This window comes from Podarcis tiliguerta, assembly GCF_965153285.1.
Source record: "Podarcis tiliguerta genome assembly, chromosome: Z".
NCBI lineage: Eukaryota > Metazoa > Chordata > Lepidosauria > Squamata > Lacertidae > Podarcis > Podarcis tiliguerta.
In genome coordinates this window covers 13,059,763-13,071,768 of record NC_139553.1, presented here as the reverse complement: position 1 = coordinate 13,071,768, position 12,006 = coordinate 13,059,763, and the positions used below count along the sequence as shown (strand labels likewise).

The following is a 12,006-nucleotide window of genomic DNA, read 5'->3' as shown; positions in this document are numbered from 1 at the left end:
CCAAGTGCCGCACCCCTTTATGGGGATCCCCACAGCAACTCTCTCCGAGAACCAGCACCAGTGGCACCCCCTGCTCCTTTGGCTAATCTGAAGGAAAGCTCAAGCAGTCCGCCATTCACCGCTCTCGAAGGAGCCCAAGACAGTCTGCTTTTTGCAGCTCCTGAGACTCATTCTTCGGAAGCACCGGTTGAACAAACTCGTGCAGACTCTGCTTAAACTGCAAGGCCGCCTCTCAGGCTCTCCGCCAGAATTCAGAAGGAGAGGCCAAGCACTCAGGGTGAAATGGACACAATAGAAATAATTTTGAAATAATTTGATTTTTTTTTAAACTTGCATTTTCATTCTTTGGGTCTTTGGCTAATGTTTTCTCATTTGCTTCTATTTCCTTTCTAATTTCATCGAATTTTTCCTCTCTAATTCTTTTTTGTATCGCATCATGTTGTATATAAAATCCTCTTATGAAAGCTTTGCTTGCATCCCATTTCACTCTGATGTATGTTTCTTGTACCATGTTTATTTGAAAAAATTCCTTCAGAAGTTCTTGTGCTTTGTTCATTATCTTTTCATTGTTTAAGATTTTTTCATTCATTCTCCATCTTCGGTTACGAATGGGATCTGTTCTGGAGCCTGGCCACATCCCAAAAACTTTGTAACAGGAGACGCCCTTCTGTGCATTCGCACAGCTCGATTGAGCACTTCTGTGCATGACCACGCAGTGAAACCCGGAAGTATACACTTCCAGGTTTGCAACCCAAGGATTACGTTACCCAAAGGTAATATAACCCAAGGCTCAACTGTATTTTTTTGTTGTTTCTTAACTCCATCATAATTGAATTATGGTCTGTTATAGATTTAGGTTGTATTTCTACCTTTTTGATTTTCCAAATTAAATTCTTTGTTATCCAAATTCCAGCTATTCTTCCTGCCTATTGCTTGGCCTCAGAATAATTGGTGTATTTTTTCATTTCAGTATCTATGTCTCCATGAGTCTTTTCAATTTAAATTTTCTGCCATTTGAAAAAATGAATATGGTAATCTCCCTTCTTTTGATTTTTCCCCTCTCTCTGTTCTAATTCTATTGAGGTAATGCCTGAGAACCTGAGATCCAGGCATACCCCTGTCACGCAAATATAGTCTTTCACACTTACTCCCGTCCCAGTACAAAGGAAAGTATTTACAGCTCCTTGGTCCCTGAGTCAAATCAAATACACCCCTCTGCCTTGTCCAGCTTCATCCCATTATAGGACGGATAGGCATTGTGACTGAGGTGGTTGGATATCTGTCTGACACTCTTGGGGCAGGATATCACTGGCCATGACTCCTTGGGAAGGCCCTGCAGAGGTGTCTGTACATCTCAGGGATTATCGTGGGCTCACTCACCCCTCCCCTTATACCTCACTTCCCTGGGTCCTAAATGCCATTGGAACGGAGAAGATAGATACAATGAGTGATTTCCGATGAATTTCTAAAGTTTTCCCATTGAGCCAGTGCATAAATACATTTATCAGTGAATCACTCCCAACCCCTTCTTTCCTGCTCCCAAGAGCTGGGACTCATGATTTTACAGCTTTTAAATGGAATTATGTATTGACAAGACACTGTCTTTTTCTGCCATCTATTAATTCCAACTCTGGGGAGTCCAACTTGCCAGAACAACAGGGAGAATAGGAGGAAATTCAATACCAAAAGTTAATCAAGATCGGATAACATTTAAGGAGGATCTTAAAAATTAGTGCCGACGTTAATCTCCTGACAGACCTAGAATGAATATTGGAATATGGAGAGTGTACATAGTAAAAGTTTATGGATATTAAACGAGAAGGCTAAATAAGAAGAAAGAAATGTGTTTTGCCAGACAAAGTGTAAATAGCACAATGAGAAGACTCGGAAGTTAGCTACCTGCGCCTTCCTCGCCTTCGCCTCCTTCCCTCGATCTCCTCAGACGCGTCCCTTCTTCGCCCGACGAGCGGAGGCGCCACCTCATTGGCCAGCCTCGAGCGAGCGTCACCCGCCCTCCCGCCTCCCTCTCCCAGAAACCAGCTTCCCATTGGTCCAGCCGTGTCCCCCTCCCTTTCCGTCAAACTTAAGAGTCCCGCCGCCAAATTCGCGGCTGCGGCAGCAGCTGATCGCTCGTGTCACCCTGGACGCGTTTCTTCCCTCCGCGTGGAAGTTTGGCCCGTTTGGGGACCGCGAATGCCGCCGGCCGCTTTGGCTTGCAGCCCAGCGCTTGAGCCATGGCCGAGAAGTTGCAGCCGCGCACTTTGCGGCTCTCGCCTCCCGGCTTGGGCTTAGCCGAGGGGCGCGGGGAGCGAGGGGCCGTCAGGATGTCGGGGGACATGGATGAAGACGACGAGGCCTTCCAGCTTCCGACGGGAGGGTGAGAATGCGGCGCCTCTCTGCGTGGGGGGAGATGCGGGGTGTGTGGGTGTCTTTGGGTCCGCGTGAGGGGGCGGGGCTGTGTGAGGGGACTAGAGCTGTATGTGGAGCTGCGGCTGTATGTGGGGCTGGGGCAGCACGTGGGGCTGCGACTGTATGTGGGGCTGGGGCAGCACGTGGGGCTGCGGCTGTATGTGGGGCTGGGGCAGCACGTGGGGCTGGGGCTGCATGTGGGGCTGGGGCTGCATGTGGGGCTTGGGCTGTATGTGGGGCTGGGGCAGCACGTGGGGCTGCGACTGTATGTGGGGCTGGGGTGGGTTTGGGGCTGCGGATGCATGTGGTTCTGGGGCTCCATGGGGTTCTGGGGCTATATGTGGGGCTGGGGCAGTATGTGGTTCTGGGGTTGCATGTGGTTCTGGGGCTGTACGTGGGGCTGAGGCTGCATGTGGGGCTGGGGCTGCATGTGGTTCTGGGTCTGTATGTGGGGCTAGGGCAGTATGTGGTTCTGTGGCTGTATGTGGGGCTGCGGCTGCATGTGGGGCTGGGGTGGGGGGTGCAGGCTTGCGAAGGGTGGTTCCGAGCACATGCAGAGGGGTTTGTCTGCAAATACGTGCTGTTAGGCACTACAATCCAGAGGGCCAAAGGAACCCCACACCTTTTGTATAGTGAGGGAATACATTATGTTTTAGTAGTGGTTTGGGACTAGGAAGTTCGGCCCAAGGGTTAATGGGGAAAGGAGGATTATTCTTAAAAAGCAAGACTTATTGGGGAGTAGTCTCCACTGAATTCAACTGAACTTCCCCATGAATGTACATAGGGGTGATTTGCATAAAAATGCCTGTTGCCTGTGCTGTGGTGAAATATTTTTTCCTTTTCCTAATTCTAGCTTTCTGTTCCACTTCTTCTGTGCTGATGTTACACTGAGAGAGAGTCACAAAGTGAGCTTCATCTCCAAGTGGGGGATTACTATTCTTGATAAAAAGCCTATATAAAGACTCCAAGTTATATGTAAGAGCCTCAGTAAATGGGCAACTAATTGGCCCTGTACCAGCCACCAAAGGAGTCAAGCAGGGTTGCATTCTAGCCCCAGCCTTATTTAACTTATATATCAATGACATGGTCAAACACCTAACATCCCCAGAGTTCCATGCCCCCAAACTGGCCGAAAAATCAATTTTAGTGCTCCTCTATGCGGACGACGCGGTTCTCTTATCACGAACTAAAGTAGGCCTCAAAAGGCTACTAAGAGAATTCTCAGCTTACTGCAGGAGAGATCAATTGGTGGTTAATCACCAAAAAACTAAAGTCATGGTCTTCGCTAGGAGACACAGACATCACAGATGGGAGATGGACAATCAGCCAATAGAACAGGTCAAAATTTTCAAATACCTCGGAGTAGTTTTCCAGTCAACAGGGGCCTGGGAGGCCCACCATAAATATGCTAGGGAAAAAGCATCTCAAAGCGTCAAAATACTGTCTCGCTTTTACTTTACGAAGGGGGGCAGACATATCCCAGCAGCTTTGGAGGTCTTTCAAGCAAAACCCTTGGCACAACTACTCTACGGGGCCCAAATCTGGACGGGAAATCATTGCCGCACACTCGAAACGGTCCAGTCTAAATTCCTAAGACAGATTCTAGCCGTTCCATCATGCGTACCAAATGTGGCCCTACGGCTGGAGACCGGCCTCCTCTCCGTCGAGACCCGGACCTGGATAAGAACATTCAACTATTGGCTTCGTTTAAATTTAAACCCATCCGGACTATTACCTCTAGTAGCACGAGACGCTCATAGAAGTCGGTGGTCCAAAGTAGTGCATCAAAAACTACTTACATGTGGCCTACAAGCACAGCATCTCCTGAAAGTGGGTCTCCCCAAGGCAAAAACCATTATCGAACAGCGCTTGAAGGATATTGAGCAGCAGAATAATCTGGCCTATATTAAGAAATTTAGTGCTTGGTACGCTTATCTGCCCCCCTCCCATTTTGATTTTCGGGCACCTTATTTGTCTACCTTAACCATTCCAAAACTTAGGCGGGCCTTTACACTGGCCAGACTAAATATGTTACCGTCAGCTGTTCTTGAAGGTAGATATCAAAAAATTCCATTTGAGAACCGGCTCTGCCCCTGTGGAGCTGGCTATGTAGAGACGGCGTCACACGTTCTCTTGTCTTGCTCCCTATATAAAGATCTCAGGGACGAGACCATCACACCGCTCCTATCTGCCATCCCCGGCCGCTCTTGCGAAGCCAAATTGTGCTCACTTCTAGCCGATCAGAACAGCTCGACAACAGAGAAGGTTGCCAAATTTATCGAGAGAGCAATGAGATTGAGAGCTGGTATCTGAATGATATCAGTGTGGTCACCCGGATTCCTCGCCTGGGTTTTTATGATTATTATCATTATGTTTTATTACTATTATTTTATTACTTCTGCTAAGTTTTAAGTACTGAGATTATTAATTTACCTAGGGTTTTAATAGGTCACAAGATTTTAACTATATTTGTAATGTACTTCTGTTGGTGTTTGTCCTTCGATGCTATGGCCTGTTGGCTATGCAAATAAAGTTTTATTCATTCATTCATTCCAAGTGGGGGTCTGCACCCTGATCTCCCAGGTCACAATTTGGCATTCTAACTCCTGCCCTAAAGCGGGTGCCAGTAACAGGACTGAATGGAGGTGTTTTGGGGTCTTAGATTCCTTTTACAAAAGGAACCCTAAGAAAGATTTCTAGTGTCCTTTACACTGTGACATTTTAGGTGTTCAAAATAAGGGCACTGCACTGATGCTTTTGGCAGCACTGGTAGTGAGCAAAGGTCAGAGTGACATATAGCCAGTGGGAGTTGTAGTTCAGAAATTTATGGAGAACTGCAGATCCCCCCCCCCCATATTCAAAATATAGTCCGGCCTCCCACAAGGTCTGAGGGACAGTGGACTGCCCCCGTGCTTAAAAAGTTTGCTGACCCCTGATCTATGTCTTCCCAGAATGTCACTCTCCCCAGAAGGGGAAGCCAAGCTCACAATCTCTGTTCCGCTCGCTTCTTTTGGGAGCCCCTCTAACATGCATGTTGCCACTTGTGGTTTTTCTCCAGCTGGAATCCTGTAAGAACTGCTTAGGGATGATACGGGATAGATTTTCATATCTCTCACAAGGTCATGCAGCCATTCCAGAGGATTGCTCTTGTGCAAACGCAGAATTGCCTTTGGAAACCTTAGCTGTTTAATTCACCCCCCACTGCCCACGCCTTACTTTGCTGATGCTTCAGGATGGAAAAGAGAGGGGAGGGGTAATGACACGAGAAAACAGCAGCCAACATTGAATGGGTGGGAGCTGGAGAACCAACTGGGGCACTTGAACAGCGATGTCAGACCTACGGCGAACAAAGTACCTTTGGCAGGCAGTCCACGGGTTTGTTTCATCGGGACCAGCTGTTTGGGGTGTTGTCAGGCATTTAAAATGGGCACTTCACCCCTTGGTACAGCATGAAGTTTGGGGCTAAGTCTGGAAATTTAATGTTTGAAGATACATGGTCTTAGTGTTTGTTCGTTTGTTTGAATCTGCAAGTTTCTAGCTCTCAGGAGTGCAGGGATGTGGGCTAGGATGTGGGGTAACTGGTAAGTTTCAGCTCCCAGAACAACCCTGAGATGAGATACTTCTGAATGTCTGTAGGGAAAACCACTTGTGTTCAGCCAGGTTTATTCCCTCTCCCCACCTTCCTGACAGTGAATTGTCCCGTGTGGGGAAGGGTAAACCGCAAGGGCAGGGCTTGTATCTTTTCAATTATGGATTCCTTTACAATTTTATTTTTGTTTACTGTGGTACCTTGGTTCTCAAACTTAATCAGGTCCAAAACCAAAGTGTTCCAAAACCAAGGTCTGCTTTCCCATAACTAGACTATTAAAAACTGGCAGTGATGTACCCATTGCCATTGGAGGGACGAGGGTGCGTGATGGGGGAGTTCCAGCGGGGGAGGGGGGGATGGAAAGGAAGGTGACTATTCTGGACAACAGCCACACGAGAAATATGTAAAATAACTAAGGAAGTATTAGACATCAGCCCAAAATTGGCCCTACTAAACATCTTCCAAGACAACAATGCCCATTTACACCACAAAGAACTCATAACCCACCTATTTTCAGCAGCCAGAAACACCATAACCAGACACTGGAGAGACCTGTCAGGAGTAAGCATGGACCAATGGTACCAAATAGTATGGGAAACAGCCCTACAAGAAAAATTAACCAATAAACTGAAACTGACATGGGGACAAACAGAAGAAGACGCCTTTACCCCGGTATGGCTCCCCTTTATCACGTACACAGCCCAACAAGACAATGACAATAATCCACCAACAGCATACAAATCAATATGACTAACCTGATCCAAAACACCCACCCACCCCACTCACAGATAAAAGCAAAGATCACCACAGCCAATCACAAACAAACAACCACACCCTAAGCCAACCCCAACCTCTGTCACCACCAAAGGAACACAAGTGAACAGCACAAGCAACGCTGACACCAAACCCTACATACATTAAGCATAATAGAAACATCGCCACCTGACCCCACCCCTACCCATCTTCCCCCCTCCACCCTTTCCCCCCCTCCCCCTAATGTCTCAACAAATGAAACGGATTTGATAAAATGTTACATGGAAAAAATACGAGAGACATTACACATGCTTCTGTAAAACAAGATAATCTTTAATTAAAAAATAAAAGAAAAGAAGGGAAGCCCAGGTCAGGCAACAAGCGAGAGAGCATTGGAAGTGTGGCACTCAAAACGAAAATGCACCCCCTCACCAACGAAGTACGTTCAGATTCCAAAAAAAAATTGTAAAACTGAACACTCATTTCCGGTTTTGAAGTGTTAGGGTTCCAAGTAGTTTGTGAACTAATCTGTTCAAAAACCAAGGTACCACTGTACTAGGTTCTATAAAAGCTTGGGTGCAATAATTGGGCAACAGCCTTTTCAGTTTTAGGGACTTTGTAGTTTAGACAAAAAGCAAGTAAGAGATAATATGAAAGAAGTTTATCAAATTAGGCATGGCATGGAGAAAGTGGATAGGGAACAGTTTCTCTCCCTCTTGTGAACATCCGATGAAGCTGAATGTTGGAAGTCCTTCAGGGAAGGCAAAAGAAAGAACTTTCTCACACCATGCACAGTTAAACTACAGAACTCTCCCGCAGGAGGCAGGAATGGCCACCAACTTGGGTGACTTTAAAAGAGGATTAGAAAAAATTCAGGGAGGAGGCGGCTAGCGATGTTTAGTCACCGTGGCTGTGCTCACCAGGTTGGTGGCAGCAGGGCTTCTGAATAACTGTTGCTGGAAGCCACAGGAGGGGAGAGGCCTCTTGTGCTTGGGTTCTGTTGGCTACTGTAAGAGCAGAAGGCTGGACTCGCTGGGCCTTTGGCCAGATCCTGCAGGCTTTTCTTTTGTTCTTAAGAGAGGTGAAAGAAACTTGATAGGAAAAAGAAGAGATTGTCTCCAACTAAGTTCTGCTTAGAGAAGACCCACAATGTGTCTACTCCTTTAGGTAAAGGGGCCCTTGACCATTAGGTCCAGTCGTGACCGACTCTGGGGTTGCGGCGCTCATCTCGCTTTATTGGCCGAGGGAGCCGGCGTACAGGTTCCGGGTCATGTGGCCAGCATCCTAATCACTGACAGGATTCTAGTTTTTGAATCCATTACCCTCTGGTCTTTGGGGAAGGCTGCAACAAAATCGCCAACCTGCAGTGAAACATGAGCATCTTTGTGCTTGCAGATACATGTCTTGTTCCCACCCGCTTGCCTCTCTCTGTGAATGAAGTGAATGGTTACTTTTCTCTCTGCCCAGGACCAGGCTGGCCTCTCTCTTTGGACAGGATCAGACAGCTACAGAATCTGGAAATGTGCTCTTCCAATACAGACCATCCAAGCGGGCCAAAATTAGTCATCCAGCTACCGGTAAGTAAACTGTTCACAATGCCTAGGAACATAAGACTAGCCCTGGTGGACCAGGCCAGTGGCCCATCTAGTCCAACCTTTGGCTCTGAAGCCCCCAGAATCAACTGGGTTGGTCAACTCCCGAGTAGTGCTGGGGAGAGACCCCTGACCTGGGGCCCCAGAAAGGTGCTGGTGGTCTGTATTCACCACACTGAGGTAGATGGACCCAGTGGTTTCACGCCATACAAGGCAACTTCCTATTTTTCATTAATCGGAGCAACTGGCTTGGTCCCAAGACAAGGGAGCTAACTTGGCATGATGTTTGCAAGCAATGCTCTGTTTGCGACACAGCACTTAACCTTCTCATGTGCTGCTCCAGCTGCAGGTCTGCCCACCCAGAAGCATCCTCCTGCAGCTGCTGCTGCGGCACCCACTGCTGCTCCTGCGACCACTGCAGCAGTGCAGTCAGTTTTCTTCGCTACAGTTGTTCATGCATATTTGTTGTGAGTACTACAGTAGAGGGGATGAGCTGCAGTGTGTTCTTGCTACCCAAATCCTGTGCTCACATCTTTTGCAATCATCTCTCCATCTTGCCTGGCTTGTTCAGAAAGAGGTGGAACTGAAAAACAGTGGGGGTGGTCAATTGGGGCGATTAGGGCACTGCCAACTCAACCTCAGCCTGCCCTCACCTTGCTGTTTTGTTTTTTTTACTTCCAACGAATCAGGCTGTGGATATCATTGACTCTGGCTCGATGTGCTGTTGATTTCCTTGCCTTATGCCACACCAGTTAAAGCAGGTCCAGTAGGAAGGTACCCCCTCATTCTGCCGTCAGCTGGCTCCCACCTGCCTGCCTTCTTACGTCCAACTGATCCAGAGGGCAGGACTTCCTGTCAGCTTCCTCTTCCCCCTCAGTCTCCATGCTGCAGGAAGGAGGATGGGGACAGCCCTAGACTTAGCTGGCCCTACCTGTCGTTGGCTCTGGTGCCACCTAGAGTTGGGCTCCCTGCATTCACCCCAATGAGGCACCAGCCGACACTGAACTGAACTGAGGGTAGAGACCTCCTGGGATGGGGAGCTTGTGGGCTGATAAAATGTTGCTGGGCTGCTACCGCTCACCCCCCACATCGCCCCTTACTGCTGGCCAGATGGCCTGGGCTGATGGGAGTCAAACAACCCCTGGGAAGACTTTGTAAAGAGCTGCTAAATATAACTGATGGGGTTGGCATGGTGGCAACAATTGTGGGAAGCTAAGAGGTGTTCTCTTCTCATTCCAGTACCAATGGGAAATATGTGGAACATGGCAAGTATGGAGCAGCTGTAGTGGGCAACAATGCAACCAAGGAGGTAAGAGGAGGAGGTGTGGTGTCTTGAAGTAGCCTGGCCTTCTGTCAACCTGCTGTCCTCCAGATGTTTGGGGCTACAGCTGCTGTTGGTTCTAAACATCTGGAGTATACCGGGTTGATGTAGGTTGGGCTAATGAAATGCTTCCCTTTCTTTGAATCCTGGTTTCCTGATGATGTCTTACTCTGGAAAAAGCAAAGGTGCTGTTTTGGCTCCTGTCTCTTTCTGCCCATCAGCTCACAAGGGTTATAGCTCCAATTTTTCTAATTCTGACCTCACTTCTCTACAAAAAGCATTTGCAGCAGGGATGGGGCTGTTGCACAGCAACACAGCATCCACTTTGCAGACAGAAGCTCCCAAATCCAATCGCCAGCTCCTCTGGTTAGGGCTTGGGGACACTGCTGCCAGTCAGAGTATGCAGTCCTGAGCTAGAGAGACCAGTGGTTTGATTCAGTCCAAGGCAGCTCCCTGTGCTCTTATGTGCTCTAGAACCATGTGGACTAGAATCTTGACAAAAGAAGTGCCTAGGGGATATTGTGAGCGGAGTGGATAGAGGGAGGTGAGAAAGTAACTTTGTCGTGGCTTGAAAAACCAATAAACGTTCCCACCACACTCAAAAAAGGAAGGGGGTTTCAGCAGCTTATGTTGGAAAAGGGATTCAGTTTTTCCAGCCTCTGTCCTTTTCAGCCCAGTCAGCCAGCTCTTCAGTGGTTTGTTCTGCCCCACTTTGCTATGAAAGGATTCACAGGTGTTTTACAAGCAACGGATAAAATATGTCAGGAAACATATGCGTTTATTCCAGGAATACTCTGGTATGATTGCCTTGTCCCACTCCCCTATTGCAGGTGAGGGTGGTGGGGACAGGATAAAACACCGGGCTGTCATTTCCGTTTAGCTGATTGGGCGGAAAAGGACAGATCTCACCCCTTGGTTTCTCCGCAGTCCAGGTGTAGGGAGCCTTTGGTCCTCCAGATGTCGCTGAACGACAGCATCCCTCTCCACTGGCAATGCTGGCAAGAGCCAATGGGTGTTGTAGCTCAGCACCAAAGGCTCCCCATGCCTGCTCCATTGTAACGAAGTCATTCCACATGTAATTAAGCCAGGCACCTTGTATGTTAATGTGTTATTTGGGTGTTGGGGTGCTGTGGAAATGCTACCTGGTATAAGAAGAGCTCCAGGTGCTTTTGAAAACAGCCAGCCCCGTAGTTTTTGATTCCTCACTGTTGCTCCTGTTTTCTTCTGTCCTTCCGTCTCTTGTGGAATCCAGTACAGTGTGCTTCTTTATATCAGCCAGCTGCAGCAGATTGCGACCGCCAACATCCATGCCTGGTTTGCATTCACGGTAAGCTTTGACGTTAAGACCTGCAAGGACCATGGCATAGGCTGAAGCTAAGCAGAATTCTTTGGTGGTTTGAAATGCACATTGCATATGAGGTCTCAGCTGTGGTCAATAAATTTCAGTGGGTCTTCTTTGAGTAGGGCTAATGCTTGTTGCAACCCATAAGATTTGAGTAGTGTTAGATCCAAGGGGCCCCTCTATGGTTAAAACACTTACCTAGAGGTAACAAAGTAAAGTAGATGACATTCTGCCCTCTGTCCTACTGTAGCTTACATCCCATGGGGTAGCCCTCCACCCCGAAGTCCTATAGCATTTTCCCATTTCTAAACATGACACACTACATATGTTGATGTGTGTGTGTGTGCGCTTAGAGTAGACTCACTGAAATTAATGCACCAAAGTTCATCATGTTCATCAATTTTCATGGGTCTGCTCTGAGTAGGGCTAACATTGGGACACAACCCAAAGTCTCTAGCAAGACCCATCAGGAAGAAAGTTGTTTTGAGCAGAGGCTGTCTGCTGCTCAGAATTCCACTTTCTCTTTTCTCTTTCTGCAGGTGCATCCCAACAACTACTGCACATTTCATGATGATCAGAGGCATATTTGGTCCATCATGTTTGAATCAGAAATGGCGGCTGTGGACTTCAGCAAGCAGGTGCCAGAGGCGTGCATTGCATTGTGGGGTGGGGGGTGGCTGTCCTGCAGACACTAAACTTGTGTTCGCGGGAGGTCAGCTCTCTTGCATCAGTCACCAGAAGCTTTCTCTGCCAACCACTAAGAAGCATCCAGGGAGGGCAAGGAATGGTGGTGTAGCCAGTTGGGGCCTTTTCAGGCCCCTGGGGTCTTCAGCCAGTGCTGCCTTGGGCCAGATTGCATAGGTGCGGATGACAATGGTAGCTAATGACACAAATGGCTTGGTTCTTCCTCTTTGCAGCTGTGCATTGCCAAGTATAACAGCATCAGTTCTCCTAACTCAGTGCTGTGCCAGGATCTTGTTCTCGGAGATGGCCAAGGTGT

At 48.0% G+C, this 12,006-nt stretch overlaps 1 protein-coding gene across 1 annotated transcript in view; it reads left to right on the top strand.

The window, feature by feature from the left end:
* Positions 1-12,006, top strand: part of LOC310669447 (FK506-binding protein 15-like) — a 124,490-nt gene that overhangs the window by 28,700 nt on the left and 83,784 nt on the right. Inside the window, exon 3 of the mRNA XM_083423483.1 lies at positions 8,687-8,810. Within this exon, the coding sequence (XP_083279609.1) occupies positions 8,687-8,810 (124 nt within the window). The remainder of the gene's footprint in view (positions 1-8,686; positions 8,811-12,006) is intronic.